The sequence below is a fragment of the Xenopus laevis genome, chromosome 4L, assembly GCF_017654675.1.
Source record: "Xenopus laevis strain J_2021 chromosome 4L, Xenopus_laevis_v10.1, whole genome shotgun sequence".
In the NCBI taxonomy this organism is placed as follows: Eukaryota; Metazoa; Chordata; class Amphibia; order Anura; family Pipidae; genus Xenopus; species Xenopus laevis.
Window position 1 is genome coordinate 117,620,586 of NC_054377.1, and position 18,557 is coordinate 117,639,142.

General features: G+C 35.7%; 1 protein-coding gene across 1 annotated transcript in view; it reads right to left on the bottom strand.

The window, feature by feature from the left end:
* hmcn1.L (hemicentin 1 L homeolog) overlaps positions 1-18,557 on the bottom strand; it is a 149,382-nt gene that overhangs the window by 114,158 nt on the left and 16,667 nt on the right. The window contains 11 exon segments of the mRNA XM_041590706.1: positions 321-462; positions 1,746-2,021; positions 2,372-2,493; positions 4,623-4,767; positions 6,171-6,434; positions 7,438-7,558; positions 9,096-9,202; positions 10,159-10,330; positions 12,575-12,697; positions 12,951-13,109; positions 16,781-16,851. Of these exon segments, the coding sequence (XP_041446640.1) occupies positions 321-462; positions 1,746-2,021; positions 2,372-2,493; positions 4,623-4,767; positions 6,171-6,434; positions 7,438-7,558; positions 9,096-9,202; positions 10,159-10,330; positions 12,575-12,697; positions 12,951-13,109; positions 16,781-16,851 (1,702 nt within the window).

Below are 18,557 nucleotides of genomic sequence, written 5' to 3' on the forward strand. Positions count from 1 at the left end.
AAGGCAATATAGCATTTTTGCTTCTCAGTCTGCTTGCAGGCAGTGGTTTAAAGCTGTGTTGCTTTTGGCACTAAATAACACAAATCAATGTAACGTCTGAAACTGTTTTCCAGAAAATATATTGGGCACCTGTGACTGCCTCTCAAAAGGCATTTCATAAGGTTGATATCATTATAGAACTTACGGAAAACTCTTGGGTTTGATAAACTGAACCATATCAGGTAAGTTCTGCATATTTAAATTTTCAGTAATAATTCTGAATCCTGTTCTGAATGACTATGACTCATGTGATCAGATGTTGTTCACTCAACATGGCTCACCTGTTGGAGAATCGAACAAACATGTCATTGTGCATCCAAATGATATGAGGCGTTGGATAGCCAGTCACCGAACATTTCAGCTTAATCTCTGCTCCTTTAGTAAAAGTCACATTTCTTGGCTCTAAAACTGCCTTTGGAGGATCTTGAAAGGAAAGATAAAAAATCGTTCTTTTTGTGAACAATGTCATGCAATTAAACAGAGCAGGATTCAGCATTACAGCTCCTATTGAATTATACATCCTTAAATTGCGCTTTCGTTCTGCTTCTAGTGGTAGGGGACCCTGTCAATCAAAATAGTCTTATGTTTGTGCAGCTTGTATTTTGGATTTCTTGCTGTTCATGACTAGTGATGGACGAATTTGTCCTGTTTCGCTTCACCGAAAAATTAGCAAAACGTTAACATTGTTATTTTGTATTACTTATCTTTCTATTCAGGCCCTCTCCTATTCATATTCCAGTCTCTTATGCATACCACTGCCTGGTTGCTAGGGAAATTTAGACCCTAGCAACCAGATACTGTAGTTGCTGAAATTGAAAACTAGAGAGATGCTGAACAAAAAGCAAAATAATTTAAAACCGCAAATAATAAAACATGAAGCCCAAGTGCAAATTGTCTCAGACTATTACTTACTACTTTATACTAAAAGTTAATTTTAAGGTGAACAAGCCCAAAAACTCTTTTTATTTAAAAAAAGTTTTACAATAATAGGACATGAAAACAACTCTTTTTATTTAAAATGCACCTTACATTTTAATAAACTAGCAAGTAAAATCCAATGGGAATGTTAGCAAATAGACCCTAGGTATAAGGATAAAGATATACATGTATCAATGAGAGTGCAGTGGGTGCCGTGTTCTAGATTTAACATTTCTAAATGGTTTTCAAATAAATTTTGTCAGAAAACAACCAAATATTTGTTGATGTTGGAGCCAGCTGGATTGATATAGTTCGCCAAACTCTATGGGGGTAATTACTAAACTCTGAATGCAAAAATCCTGAAACATTTGTGATTTTTTCAGTATAAAATTGGACTTTTAAAAAATCACAGTTTTTTCAGAATTTATTATACCCAGAGTATGCAAAAAGTCTGAATCAGAAAATCCGCCATTTCAGACCTGTCGAGGTTACATATAAGACAATGGGAGAAGTCCCAACGATTGTTCGATATGCACTGGGTTTCGTGCAATACCCCAAAGATTTCTGAGTTTTCAGGAAAAAAGCTTTCAGTGGGAAAATCCGAAAAAATCGTGGAATTCTAATTTTTCCCCGCAAACAGCATTTTTGGGAAAATCTTATATTTATAAGAGGAAATAACCTGTGTGAATGTAATCGACGTTTTTGGCAGAACATGTTGAGATAAATTCAGACTTTGATAAATAACCTCCTACATATGTTATGTATCCTGAAAATAATAAAAATATTACCTTGAACAATAAGAGTAACTGATGCTGTAGCAATTCCACCTTCATTTGACGCAAAGCAGTTGTATTCTCCTCCATCATCTATAGTCACACTTTTCACCTCCAGCGAATTGTTTCTCAGTATAGAAATCCTGGAGGGGTTCATATCCTTCAAATCTATGTTGTTCCTCAGCCATGTGAAATTAAAGCGGACAGTACTCACTACGTTGCAGGTCAAGATTGCCCCTTTACCAACAGTAACAGTTACATTGGTTGGTACCTTAATTACAGGTGGGGGTTCTGCAGTAAAATAAGATTTTGTTGTTAGGTTAACAAGTTTAGAGATATCAGTAAGATACAGCATTCTTTACTGTTATAATGCTTATTAATACGTTTTTCTAGCGTGCCAACATAGTCCTTAGTGTTAGTAGAGTATATAATTCAAAAACTACACTTATATGTAATGGTTAAATAATTGTGTCAGTATTACTCCACAAGGTGAGATGGAATGTTTGAACTTATAAACTAAAAATATTTTTTTAAGTCAGTCTCACATTCCGCATATATATATATATATATATATATATATATATATATATATATATATGTTTTTTTTTTTCATTCTAGTAATTGAAATATTTAATACTTACCATTGACATCTAAGAAAGTCTGAGCATGGGCGCTGCCGGCACTGCTTGAAGCATAACATTCATAGTAGCCCTCATCAGACACCGAAACATTGGCAATCTCCCAGCTCGCATTAACAGACTCTCTAGAAAAGAATTCCTTCATCAACTCAGAAATAAAACAAGTGCTAAATTGTTTAACTAACACAAAATAAAGGATTCTTGTGTTTTTATACACTTTCATGAGGGCCTTCTTTTCTTAGCATCGACAACGGCCAAGAGCTTTGCAAGTCTCTGCCACTTAAAATAATAGAATAAGATTATATCCATGTAGGTAATGGATCCAGCTGGAACATTTGTGTGCCAAAATAATAAAAAAAATTGCAGTGGACTAATAACTAGTCATCCTAGTCATAGCAGATAGTCTGACTAAACGAGTTATTAAACATATTATTTTGCATGCCATTCTCAATAGTGCCATGACTAATGTTAACAGCAAAGAAACAGGTATGAGATCCTGTATCTAGAAACACGTTATCCAGAAAGCTCCGAATTACATGAAGGCCATCTCCCATAGGCTCCATTTTAAGCAAATAATTCTAGTTTTTAAAAATGTAGTTTTTCTCTGTAATAGTAAAGCAGTACCTTGTAATAGGTGTAACTAAACTGCATGAATCCATATTGGTGGCAAATCAATTATATTGGGTTTATTTAGGGGCCTATTTATTAAACCTCGATTTTTTTCTAGCATTTTTGGAGATTTATTATACCCCAAAGCTGCAAAATTTACCAAAATGCTAAAACCTGTCGAAGTTATGTAGAAGTCCCTTTTACAATTTGAAGAGGTAGTGATCTGTGCTGGGTTTCATACAATAATCTGAAGAATTTGGGGTTTTGGGAGACAACTTCAAAAAATCAAGCAATCTGGGAGTCAAATCAAATACAAAAAATACAAATACAAAAAAGTCGTGTGATTTGAATTTTTGTTCAGTTTTGTTGACATTTATCCAGCACTAACTTTTTTGAGCTGATTTTTTGATAAATTAGTGCAATTCGTGGATGGGAGTTAGGTTTGACTTTGTTTTAATAAAAAAGTTTTAGTAAATACCCCCCTTAATGTTAAAATGACTTTAACCAAATTACGGAAAGATTCCTTATCTCAGGTCCCAAATATTCTAATAACAGAGCCTATACCTGTACAGGGATGATGATTTTCTCAAGGTATGAAGATCCAAATTACGGAAAGAGCCATTCGTAATTTGGATCTTCATACCTTGAGAAAATCATGTAAACATTAAATAAACCCAATAGTCTGGTTTTGTTTCCAATAAGGATTAATTCTATCTTAGTTTGGATCAAGTACAAGGTACTGTTTTATTATTACAGAGAAAAAGGAAATCATTTTAAAAAATGTGGATAATTTGGATAAAAAAGAGTCTATGGGAGATGTCCTTTCTGTAATTCGGAGGTTTTCAATTTATGGATCCCATGCCTGTTTTGAAATGTATGTATATGTGAGAGCCTCACATTGGAATCATGCAGGGTTCAATTTATTAACATATGGTAAAAAAATCCAAATGTTTCTTATTTAACAATGTTTTTCCTGCACTGAAATAATTCCCTCCATTGCAAATAGACTTGTCTGAAGGGCTGATTTATTTTAGATCAAACGGAGGGGGGGATGGGGAGTCCAGAAGGTTTCCAAGCACCATAGAGTGTTACCAAATATCTGAATCCCTGTTCCCTGTCACAAATCTCAAGAGGGGAGAAAGGATTGGGACTACTATTTTCTGTGCTGGAATGAAAAAGTATAACAATAATAATAACATTCAGAATGCATACGCTTTCTTCTCGTTGGGTGTTTTAGCAATAATCCAGCATTTTAAATTTCAGGCTATTGAGGTGCAGAATAGGATGGCAAGTATTAATTATGTCATAGATATGGGCTTTATTTATCAAAAATCAAATGTTTGCTTAATTATTAAAAAGAAATCCAAATATAAAAACGGAGTTGAATACAATTGTGGAAAAAAATAAAAGACCTTGAATTTGTGAGTTTACAAGCTCAAAAAAGAATTTATTGGCCGGTGGTGAATCGCGAGAATTCACCGCAAAGTCGCGTCAGGCGAATAAATTCGCCCATCACTAGGACTGACGAAAAAGACAACAGCAGTTCTCTCTACACTGAGTATACAGCAGAACTAATTAAGGCAGATGGCTTGGCTGTCTTTATACTGTGATTACTATAATTAACCAGTCAGTGTTTCATTCTTACCTAAATTTTTGGTCATTACCAAGCTTGACTCCATTTTTGCTAAAACGTACTGTTACTGGTATAAGACTCTCCACAAAGCACGGGACGCTGCCAGACTGCAAGTAGTAGCCTGGTGTTATTTTTGGCATTGACACTTTTGGAGCACCTGCAGCAACATCAATATGATATTTTAGCATACCACAGGAAATTCAGTATTTATACAGAAACCTTGTTAGAAAATATACATATTTATTCTCCCAATGCTTTTATTCCATTCTGAAATATATATTAAATAAGCATGACTTTGAAGGTCTGTTTTCCAGTACTCTTACTAATGTAGAATGCTTAAACATCAAGAGAATATACAGTATTTTTGCAATAATATATTAACTTGTGGTACCTTCCAGGTCCATTGCACATCCATATGAACTATAAGTAAGTAACAGCTGATCGGAGTAAAAAGAAGACAAGGCATATCAGAAACAGGCAGTTATTTAAGCAAGAACGAAATTAAGATTGATACAAATTCAGAAGAAAGGCAGAAAGAAGATAAGACAGAAAGTTATATAGTATATGTTGTATTTCTCAAAGACTGTAAATACTACCCCTACATCGGCATTGTAACCATCTATTTATAAGTAAATTCATGTAACATGGACCTAAAGAGCAGTGACTTTGTGTGCTTCAGCTTCAGTTGTGATATATATACAAACCCTTGTTTACAAGTGTAGGGCAGGGTACACAATGCACAAAATAGGTGCAAACTTCTATGTGTTTTGCACATTGCACCCTGGCCTGTGCTTAGCACCCATAGGAACAATTCTTTGTACTGTAGAATGAAACACAAAGACCTGTGCTTCTCCTATGAATATAGCATTGCCAATGTTTGGAAGCACTGTATTAATTAGAGCAGTGGTCCCCAACCAGTTGCTCATGAGCAACATGTTTCTCACCAACTCCTCCCAGTGGCCTCAAAACAGGTGATTATTTTTCAATTCCTGGCTTGGAGGCAAGTTTTGGTTGCATAAAAACCAGCTTTAAGGTCAAACAGAACCTTCTATAAGCAGCCAATCCCCATAGGACAACTGAATAGCCAATCATATAATTTATTTGGTATCCCGAGAAACTTTTTTCATGATTGTACTGCTCTCCAACTTACATTTGAATGTGGCTCGCGGGTGAAAAAATGTTGGGGAACTAGAGCATGGGAGTGCAAGTATACAGTAGGTGCAAGGGCTCCGTAGATGGGTCCAGAAAGGAAAGGGGAAAGGTAGAAGAAGAAGATCAACACATGCTTAAAACTAAAGAAAGAAATGGAAATGTGCAAAAGGAAGGGGATAACCTAAAGTTGGAAAAGAAAATTCAAGAGAGAAAAATAGAGGGGACAGAAGGAGGTTTGATTACTAGCTGAGTGCAGTAAATAACCCAGATTGCCAGGATAAAAGCGGAAATTACTATAGCTAGAAAACTTTCAAATTATCTTACCAAATAATCTATACCTCAATATTTACTAACACCTAAACATCAACTTGCTAAATGTGCCCAAAATAAAAAAATCTCTAAAAATACCTGGAATAATATTAGAAAAGGAAACACTGGATACTCTTTGGAAAAGGTAGTCATCCTTATCATAACCAATGACTTTTATGAAAAAAGTGTCATTTGGAGGAACAAATTCTGTTACATTCCATATCTCGTAAGGTGTACGATCAGGGTAATACTTTATAGGAAGAGTCTTCAGTAGACTTCCTGAGGTAGTCAGCAGCTCTAGGCGTTCAACTCTTGCTGGGTAACTGAGGCCTTTGGTATTTAAAAGTATATATGTGGGTATTCCTGTAATGATAATAAGTTTAGGTTAGAGTGCTGCCAATCTGTTTGTTGTAAATAAAATGGGCAGGTTCTCTACAATGCACCAATTTAGACAATGTACATTGGAGTGAACAAATCTTAGGATCTTCCCCTATGTCTTATGTCAGCTGTACCTGTGTCTTAGGAACCAAACTTTGCTCATAATCGCTTCATGGCACAGGCTCACCTAGATATGTGTACAAGTAGTACCTTTACCAACAGTAAGGGGCAATATACAAGATATCAGGGGTCTCATATGGGAAAATCAAATTTATACACAGAAATGTTCTTTTTGCAACATCTTAGTTTTTCTTTAAATTGATGCATTGTGGGTGGCTAAACAATTGAGAAGCATCATTACATTGGGTTTTAATCAAATGCAACAATGTATACTATTTTACATTATGTGCATAGACATTTGTGAGCAGCCAATAAACTCTGTACAGTCAGCAGCCAAGGATCCCTAAAGGTTGGCTTGCATGGGGTATACAACTGAGAATATGGGGGTTGCTTGTTGAACCTCAATGTTTTCTAAGGTCGTATCCTAAAGAAATACTTAATTAATTAATTATAAAATTGGTGTGTAGAAGTATCTACGTAGGGGTCTGTGTCTCTTGCTGTTCACCTCCAGGCTGCCTCAGTGTTCATTTCATCCAAACATGTATGTATTTATTTATTTTATTATAAATACAGGAGGCTAACATACTCCTGCAAATGGTCCATTCTGCAATACTTAAGGCATGACTGCAGGAAAATTTGATGGATGAAGGGGAAAGAGTCCATGACACATCAGAGAAATACTCATATAAAGCAAACATGGAAGATTATGGCAACAACTTATCCAATAAACAAAGCACATTCCAAAACAAGATATTTCTTTTGTGTTGATCCAGACATCTGGAGCACATATAAGTAGAAAGACAGATGGATAACTTGGTGTATCATTTTATATTACTTAAATTTATATTAATGGAAAAAAATATACAACCTTGTATAGGTCTGCTAGAGGTTTTACTGAAATCTAAAGTTGGTTTGTTGGAAAATCCTGCTCGGAAATCAATTGTACTGACACCAGTGATTCTAACAGAATGGCGCCCATTGCTTGATGTCTGAAAGAGAAGGACATTGGTAATGTAAGAAAACACTGTAAATGATGAACATGGCTACAAAACTAAATGAAAACAACTTTGTTTCAGGACAGAAAAATGAAGATTATAGGAAAAACCTTGTAAGAGAAACAATGGCGCAACATGATTTTCCTATTAAACCCACTGTATCAGAACCACAGCATGCAGACACACAGACAAAACAACTGGAAAAAGGAAAAGAATCAATGGCAAAAGAATGTAAAACAGCAGGAGTAAGAGCACAATTATGGAACAGAAAAACTCACTGAAGGAACAAAAACAGGATCAGTAACAGAACTGGCAGGAGGAGGAGTAGGAACAACCACAAAGGCTCAGAAACTGCATATGCAGATAAGAAATAGAAAGGTACAGTAATCCTTTAAACAGAGCAGAAACAGCACTTGCACAGTAATAATTGCACAGAAAGAGAATTAGCAAGGCCATATACAGAACATATATAGATGGCCAAACTCAACTGATATAACTGATCACCTCTTGGTGCCATTGGTTGAACAACTACACAGAAGTTGGGTTTATATAATTCTTGCACTCCTTAGTGTTCTTGCCCCTTGTACATTCATACTCTCTTAATTAAATTGTTTGTGAGGGTGCTGACCCTCTAGAGTAGGGATCCCTACCTTTTTTTACCCATAAGCCACATTCAAATGTAAAAAAAAATTGGAGACCAACACAAGCATTCAAAAAGTTCCTGGGGGTACCAAATAAAGGCTGTGATTGACTATTGGTAGCCCGCTAAAAGAGCCTCTGTTTGGCATTACTGGTTTTTATTCAACCAAAAAGTGCTCCCAAACCAAGAATTCAAAAGTAAGCACCTGCTTTGAGGCCACTGAGAGCAACATCCAAGAGGTTGGTAAAAACATGTTGCTCAAGAGCCAGTGGCCCCTGAGCAGCAGGTTATTAAAGGGAAGAGACATGGGTGTGCTGGTGTGCTTCTTTACTCTATATGGTTAACCCAATAGGCCAAAGAAGTAACTGCGTAGGTGCTCACTTAATAAAATTAATGCCTTTACATCATTAGTTTCCATTTATAGTTCTGACTTGTGTGGTTGAGACTCACATACAGCAGGAAAACAGCAGCATGTGCATGAATTCATACTCAGGCTTTTCTATAGCTTGGCTGCTTAAATTCGGTATTTATTTTCTGAGATCATTTCTTAAAAGTTACCATTTTATAGATTATTTTTTAATTTGCCATACTTTATGTATATGTATCATAACCAGCACAGCTTAGACTATTTATATATTCATTGAGCACTGTATCAGATTTCTTGGAAAAGTGCCCCATAAAAATGTTTCCAAATTACACCTTCTTAATGCAGCTTTACAGGACTTGAGAAAGATGGAAAGTTTTCCTATGCAGCAATGGCTGTAGTAGCAGCTGGCTACAGTAAGGTTCCACTTTTAGTTGGGTTAGTTGTATGCCCCTCCTAGAAAGGCAAATCATTTTACCAGAGGACCTGGTTTCTGAAATTTATCTTGAGTCCAAGAAGTCCTTTACCTTTATTTTCCACATTCCAGGCACTGGTTCTTTGATATTAATCACTTTAGCTGAATTAAATATATTGAGCAGTTCATTGAGACCGGTTTCTGGTGTCATTTTTTTTCCTAAAAATAGACAGAAAGGATGCATAGTTATAAATGTCTGCCTCCAACTGATTCCACATAGTGTGTGGCTGCACACATACATTGCATTCTACTGTGGCTACTTGACTTTTGTTTTAAATCCATAAAACTATTTTTATGCCATTGTACTTAACCTATCCATGGGCATATATAAATTTGATTACCATTACTTAAAAGGGGGAGGATATTTTAATGCGTTTGTTTAATTTGTAAAAACACTGCTTTGATTACCATGCATTTGTTTAATAGAAAATTGTTAATAAAAGTGATAACATTTGAATTGCTAGAAAAATCCCAGGTGGACTGAAAATTTGGCAACCATAACATTTTGTATAAATGAAGACAGCTGAGATTTTGATTGAAAACAAGAAATATTGAAATTCTTCTTCTGTCTGAAATTGGCCAAAGTGATCTGGGCATGTATGACCATCTTAAATCTATCTCAACCTTCAATATTTTACCTGCAGCTTGATTTAGAAATAGCTATAAGTCTACAGTCTACAGAAGTGTTTCTGCAACTGACAAACCTGAGAATGAAGTGATTTTGTAAAGACGTTTATTATTATTTATGGAAAATCAGTAGACTTGGTCATGATAGTAATAGAAGTGTTAGGCAGTTTTGGTTAAATTACCAAGAACTAGACAATAACAAGCATCTTTGTGATAAATCCCCACCCCCTATAACTATCATAACATTGGTCTTTTCATACCCATTGGGCTAGTGATTCTTTTTTTAACTGCAGGCAAAACAGATGTAAAAAAGAGCAAACAAGCCTAATAAATTTTAATATATATGTAAGATTTTGGTATGGAATATTTCCAAATATTGTTGTTTTTCCTGTAATACAAAATGATGTTATTAGAGAGACATATATACATACATATGCCAGTGCTTTAGATCTGCTTTGAAGAAGTTGCCTGCACATATATGTTCTTACCCGATGGATCATAAAGTTCAATCGCTGGGGATGGGCCACTTAATGATACTGTAACCTCTTTAAGGCTGGGATCAAATGGGATTTCCCAGGTGTTTGAGGCACCACCAGGATGATCAGTGGAAATCAGGTGAACTTTTGAAGCTTGGACTGCTTCTTCCACCCATTTTAATACCTAAGTAAAAAGTAAACAGTGACATAAATGCAAGTTAATCTCCTATACAGTATGCAATTTCTTTGTTGGACACATTTAATTACAATGATAAACCTAGGCTTAGATCTAGTTAGGAACGTCTTGTGAACCTAGACAATTTACTTAATCTTCTGGAGTCCCAGCATAATGTTGCAGATAGTGACAAGCAAAATTTTTTGTCGAGTTTCACTGCAAAAATGACGACAATGGACGACAATGGACTCCAATGGGTAAAAAACATTTGTCGCACTACAAAAAAAATTGGCGCAAAAAAAATTGTCACCGTTTTGCGAATTTTCGGAGAAGCAAAACAGGTCAAATTCACCCATCACTTCAAATACCGTAACTGCCTTGTAAAGAGAATTGCATTGAACAGGTGACTATTCTCTTTCTATTAAAGCCCACGTGGAGTGTTGTAACTTGCTCTTGCAGCTGGCTAAAAACAGCGTATTGTTTCTTAAGGGGCAACTAATGAAAAAAATAATAAAACCATTTAAGCAAGTTTCAATTTTATATATGTGCCATGAACCTAAATATATTTATATACTATAGGGCAAATGTACTAAAGGGCCCAGTGACAAATGCTGGCGAAAATTCACCAGCGTGAAGTCATTTCGCAACTTGCAAATTTACTCTCAGTCACCCTGGCGAAAATTTGCCAGCGATGCTGATAGCCTAGCGCATCTTCGCACACTAATGCTGGCGAAGTTGCACTCTGGCGTAGGGGGTGAAAATACGCAAATTTACTAACATTGTTCTTTTTCTGAACGTGACCTCCTTCGCCAGACTTTACTTCACCAGGTTAGAGCAGGCGAAGTACAATAGAGTAGATAAGAGTTTTAGAAAAAAAAAAAAGTTGACAGTTTTAGTTCCAAAAAATGCTGGCGCTGAAAAAGATCGAATTTTTTTTAGGGTGCCCACCTTCCCCCCTATAATTGTGGCACCTTAACTATACTGTGGGCACATGGTAGGGCATTAGAACACCTAAATAAACTTTTATTAAGTTTCCCTGCGCTTGTGTAGTGTTCTGTATGCGCTGCTGCATACACGTCGATTGAAATTCAAATTTGGCGCCATATGCAAATTAGCCTTCGCTAGCGCAACTTCGGACCGCTCATCGTAACTTTGCTAGCGCAACTTCGGAAACAATCGGTAACTTGTGCGGAACTTCGGATCTTCGTGAATTTGCGATGTCCTGACGAATCTACGCCTGGCGAAGTGCGGCAAAGACAACACTGGCGGATCTACAGAGGTAAGTAAATTTGCCCCTATGGGTTGTTTAGGAGAATTTAATTGGGAGTCAAGCACCAGTTATGTGTCAGGGTGCAGCCGATCTTGAACAGGGTGTGGTAGAAACAACTTGTACTCAGATCAGTTTAATTTATAAACCAACCTTTATATAAAATAACAGTTTAGATGCTATTAGCTTGAGATGTTTCTAACTATGGTTTTCTCAGGGTATTTTGGTTTCCTCCCACACTCCAAAAACATAGAGGGACTCCTAATAAAACTGGCCATTCATCTGTATGTGCGAGGGACCTTAGATTAAGACAACAACTGATGTGAATTATGAATAAATACCTGAACATTTATAATACAATGTCCTAAACTGTCATTGCCCAAAAGGTATGGTAATAGATGCTTCACATTCATAGCATGTTTGGCATGAGAATGTTTCTTCGGTAATTAACTATTTTCTGTATATACACAGAATTATTGTAGACAACCCATTGAAAAAAACATCAAATACAAAAACGCATGATAAATAAACTGGTTATTAACTACAACCCATATTACTGGTTTCAAGTCTCTATAAATTAGAAATGCACCAAATCCAGGATTCAGTTCAGGATTCTGCAAAGATTCTGCCTTTTACAGCAGGATTTGGATTCGGTGGAATCAAGTGCCTGGCCGAACCATAAAAACACATGACTTTTCATCACACAAACAAGGAAGTCAAAAAGTTTTTTCTTTCTCTCTTGTTTCCCTAATTAACACATGCAAATGAGGGTTCTGATTCAAATCCGTATGCAGACGAATATTTCACAAAGGATTCAGGATTTGGTCGAATTGTAAAATTGTTGGTTTGGTGCATCTCTACTAGAAATCGTGTTTTTTCTGATCATTATGCTAAAACATAGCAGAGATTCCAGCACATTTTTGGCATGATATTATTGGTCATCATTATTATTGACATACTTGGAATTAAGGAATGACAATATTTACCTCATTCACTTGCTTCTTGTCTAGGTGGAACACTTGCCCGGAGCTGGTCGATGCAATCTCCTCATATACTTTATAACCATGGTGACTTCTGTCATCACAATCTCCTGTCAGCACAAACACAACCTAGTAAAGAATAAAAGAGCCGTTTCGTTATTTTAACCCACTGCAATATATATTCAGTCATTAAATCAAGTGGTTTAGATGTAAAATACTAGTGATGAAATGATTTGTAAACCTAAACAGAAGCCAAGCCTTCCTTTCCTCAGATCATATTGTTTTCTTCTCCTTTCACAAAGCCAGGCATTTAGAAATGAATCAAAATGTGATAATGTATCTCATCCATGTTCAAATTCTTCTCAGAGTCTGAGCACCTTACCTGTGACTGCTTCTGTTGAATCAGCTGTAGGACTTCATTAGTAAGCTGGTAATCCTTGGACCTTGCATCAGTAAACACGTAAACGAAAGATCCGGGGAGTGAGATTTCCAAGGCGATTTTGATTGCTCCGACACTCATCTCTGGACAATCACCACCACCCTGTGGATACAATAACAGTCTGAATCACAATTTAAATTTTTTTTATATGATTTGTGGTGATTTTTAAATGGAAACTTGAAGATCAAACCATTTCTTGGAGACAGCTGCCATTTTTAACTCTTAGTAGTGGAGTCCACGAATTAAACTCATTTATCAATAATTCTTATATAAAGAGTTGGAGTGAAAAAACGTTGCAATAAAATTGAGCATCGATTCAAATCATACGATTGACACTTATTGGATTATCTGACAAAAACTAACTTTATCGGATTATCCAGTGCAGATGGCGATGTCGAGAAACAACTTCAGGGACATCTGCCATTGACTTCTACATGACCTGAAAAGGTTTGAGATGGAGTATTTTCAGATTAGGATTTTAAGCAGCTTTGGGGTAAAATTAATATTTAAAAATTTGAGGGGTTTTTTTTCCTCAAAAAATTCCCAGAGTTTTCCCAGATAAAATGTGAGGTTTAATAAATAGGCCCCTAAATAAACCCAATAGGCTGGTTTTGCCTCCAATAAGGATTAATTATATCTTAGTTTGGATCATGTACAAAATACTGTGTTATTATTTACGGATTAAAAGGAAATAGTTTTTAAAAATGTTGATTATTTGTATAAAATGGAGTCATAATTCAGCACTTTCTGTATAATGGGTTGCTGGATAATGGATCCTATACCTTTACCTACTGTATATTTAGAATTTAGAGAAGCAGCATATTTTAATGTCTTTCAATAAAATAAAAAATAAAAATGTCATACCAAAAATGTCGAAAAGACTTTGAACATACAAATACCTCTTGTGATCCCATACAGGAATGGAATTTCCCTGTCCTATAGCTGTGTCTGCTTTCTTTTTAACAGTATAGTAAGATACAATAGTTACAGGTTTTGGTTGTGGACTATTACTTATGTACCTCTGAGCTAGTCATTCTTTCTTGATCTATAATTACACACATTCATATTGAATTGTGCTACATTATGGATCTTCAACCTGCAGTTGGTGAGAAACTACAGTTCAGGTTCCATCAGGGGTGGATAACATTGTAAGCCTGTATACATCATTACACATAAGTGAATAAACACAAATCATAGGGTGCAGGGTTTACTGAATATGTAATTTCCAGTGGGATTAGCTGTCTACCTTTGATAAGATATTTCTCAACACAACACCTGGCCAGCTCTATGAAGCTCATTGGGTAACATGGTGCATGGAAAATCAGCATGGCAAGATTAAAGCCATTAAAAGAAAAGAGCAGTCAGTCATTAGTTTTACTACAGGAACAGACACACAGCAGTAAAATTCTGTAAATGACATAGTGTGACCTTTTGAAGTTCACTAGATGTATTTTACAGAAAGGATTCACATTTTCAAACATAATCATTAACACTGCAATTTATCCTCAAAGTGAAGCAACGTTTAGGAATTGTAGAATGATGTTGTTCTGCAGCTATAGGAGGGCTGCTATGTTCAGTTTCACAAAACAGAGATTCAGCCTACAGATGAGTAAGTCAATCAGTATGGGACCATACTGAAGTTCCAAGAGTGTATAAAGTAGATAGGTAGACATTTAGGGGGTTAGTTAAGCGCCGAATATCCCGAAATCTGACAAATTTGTATTTTTCAGACCTTTAAAAAAATCAGAATTTTAGGGGATTTATTAAAATCTGACGGTATGAAAACTCTGAATCCGAAATCCCGGCATCTAACAGCTCTCGTGGTCCTGTATAAATCAATGGGGATATCCGATGATTTCAGGGATTAGGAGCAAAAAACTCAGAAAACTCCAAAAAAATCTTAGTTTTTGCAGTTTTGCCTGACCCTATTTTTTCTGGCTTTTTTCTTCATAAATAAGGTCCATTCGGGAATTTGGAGTTGTTCATAGTTTGATAGTAGAAATACTGAGATAAATTCAGACCTTGATAAATAACCCCCGTACAGTTAGGGGCACATTTACTAAGCTTGAGTGAAGGATTAGAATGAAAAAAACTTCGAATTTCGAAGTTTTTTAATGGCTACTTCGACCATCGAATTGGCTACTTCGACCTTCCACTACGACTTTGACTTCGAATAGAATGATTCGAACTAAAAATCGTTCGACTATTCGCCCATTCGCCCATTCGTTAGTCGAAGTATTGTCTCTTTAAAAAAACTTCGACTACCTACTTCGCCACCTAAAACCTACCGAGCACCAATGTTAGTCTATGGGGACCTTCCCCATAAGCTTTCTAAGCAATTTTCTGATTGAAGTAAAATCGATCAAACGATTTTTCCTTCGATCGTTCGATCGAAGTAAATGCGGTAAATCCTTCAACTTCGATATTCGAAGTCGAAGGATTTTACTTCGATGGTCGAATATCGAAGGTTAATTAGCCCTCGATATTCGACCCTTAGTAAATGTGCCCCTTAAAGAAAAAAATCATTTCAAAAGGGTCAGGATAATGCCCAGTGGAAATAATCAAGTCCCTCTTAGGGAGGTGCAACCTTTTATTACCAGTGAGTAATGATGAGCGAATTGCATTGAAGTAAGTGGGCAGCAAAAAATTTTTACGCGCTCAACAATTTTATTGCTCAAAATGCATTAAAGTCAATGGGAGCTTTTTCTTGTGGCAACTTTTTTTGTCACTGCAGCTTTTTTGTCCAAATGCATTAAAGTCAATGGGCATTTTTTTATGGAGTTTAATGGGCGTTTTTCTTATGTCGACTTTTTTGTCCAAATGCATTAAACTCAATGGCCGTTTTTCTTATGGCGACTTTATGGTCCAAATGCGTTAAAGTCAACAAGTGTTTTTTCTTATGGCAACTTTTTTTTGTCTATGTTTTCTATTAGTCTTTCTAATTTGATGACACATTTGGCAATAGCTGGGATGCTGGGAGCAGAGATTTTGGTATGCCATATGCAATACCTGTTATAAAAGTGCACTGGTTTTAAAGGAACATGAATTAGGGTCACTTTTTTTTCGTAAGTTATATTTTTATTTTTGTTTGTGAAAATATATTGCATTACAAGAGATACATCTGACATATGAATTAGGGTTTTCTATCATTCACCAATATTGTATCTGTTTTGAAGCGCACTTGCTTTAATAGGCTTCAGCTGTTTCTCACCTGTTGTACCATGTTACATCTATACAGTTTGCTTTAGGATATGATGATGATTACAGCATTTCTCTTCCTCCTTTAGGCCATTTACAGGTACAGGTATGGGACCTTTTATCCTGAATGCACAGGACCTGGGGGTTTCTGGATAACGTGTTTTTCCGTAATTTGGATCTCCATACCTTGAGTCCACAAAATAATTTAAATTTTAATTAAGCCCGATGCAATTGTTTTGCTTCCAATAATTGTAAATCATATCTTAGATAGAATCAAATACAAGGTATTGTTTTATAATTTCAGAGAAAAGGCAAATAATTTGAATTATTTGATTAAAATGGAGTCTATGAGAGACGGCCTTCACTTAATTCCGTGTTTTCAAGATATCGGATCCCATACCTCATTTATTTCAGTACAGCAGTAGTTTGGCACTTTGGGTCAAAGGTATTTATTACATTACTTTCAGATAAAGCTGTCACCTTTAACAGATTCCCTAATTACACTGTTCAAAATTCAAGGTTACAAGAGTGGTAAAGTTAGAGAATCATATTTATGTCCTCTGATACATACTAACCTGCACATACAGTTCTTTGAGTTCATTTTGAAACTTTTCTGGATCCGTTGTGATTGTAACCGGCCCAATTTCTGGAATCGAAACAAAGAAAAATGTTTCTCTCATGATAATGTTAATTGACTTTATTTACTTCAAACTGTGGGTTAATAGAGGAATAAGTAAAATACCCATGTTGCATATGCTATTCACTTGGTCAATGTGACTATATGAACTACATGGAATAACAAAAGAAGAAAATAAATTGATAGAGTTTCTTAAAGGGGTGGTTCACCTTCAAGTTAACTTTTACTATGTTATACTTTTCCGTTGGTCTTCATTATTTATTTTGAATAGTTTTTTTTATTATTTGCCTTCTTCTTTTTCTGACTCTTACCCACTATCAAATGGGGGTCACTAGCCCCATCTAAAAAGAAATGTTCTGTAAGGCTACACATTTAGGGTGTTATTTACTAAACTCTGAATACCCAAAAATACCCGAAATTCGAAAAATGTGTGATTTTTTTTGTGTTATAATAGGCTTTTAAAAAAATCACAAATTTTTCGGAATTTATTGAACACGAGGACTATAAAGCCAGAATATAAAAACACAGTATCTCTAACCTGTAGAGGTTGCATAAAGGTCAATGGGAACAGTCCCATTGATTTTTGGTTGTGTCGGGGGTTTCGGGCAATTTCACAATGTTTTCGGAGCTTGTGGGTGAAAACTCAGAAAAATTCGGAGTTTTTGGGGGAAAATTCACAAACAATTGTGAAAATCTGAGCTTTTCCCACAAAGGTAATTTTCTGGAAAATGTAATAATAAATAAGCGTTAAAAATCTGAGCGGCATAGATCGGAGTTTGTAGCAGCCGATATTGAGATCAATTTGGACCTTGATAAATAACCCCCTTATTGTTATTGCTACTTTTTATTATTTATCTTTCTATTCAGGACCTCTTCTATTCATATTGCAGTCTCTCTCGAAGTTTTAAAGAGTTCATTATTTTTGATTTTTTTCAAATTCGAATTGAATTTGGACTGTTCCCTAGTCAAAGTACACAAAAATATCTCAAAATTAGAATTTTTTTACTTCGAATTTTCAATTCGACCCTTGATAAATCTACCCCTTGCTGTTATTGCTACTTTGTTATTTGCTATGTTCAGGCCTCTCCTATTCATATTCAGTCTCTTATTCAAATCAATGCATGGTTGCTAGAGTATGTTGGACCATAGCAAAGAGATTGCTGAAATTAAAAACTGGACAGCCACTGAATAAAACACTAAGGGGCCCATTTACTTAGCTCGAGTGAAGGAATAGAGGGAAAAAAAACTTCAAATTTCGAATGTTTTTTTTGGCTACTTCAACCTTCGACTTCGAATCGAACGATTCGAACTAAAAATCGTTTAACTATTTGACCATTTGATAGTAGAAGTACTGTCTCTTTAAGAAAAAACTTCGACCCCCTAGTTCGCCACCTAAAAGCTACCGAAGTCAATGTTAGCCTATGGGGAAGGTCCCCATAGGCTTTGGTAGCTTTTTTAGGTCGTAGGAAAATCTTTCGATTGTTGGATTAAAATCCTTCAAATCGAATGATTTTTCGTTCGTTCAATCAAACTATTTGCGCTAAATCCTTCAACTTCGATATTCGAAGTCGAAGGATTTAACTTCGATTGTCGAATATCGAGGGTTAATTAACCCTCGATATTCGACCCTTTGTAAATCTGCCCCTAAATAAATAAAACACCACAAATAATAAAAAAAGAAAACCAATAGCAAATTATCACTCTCTACATCATAC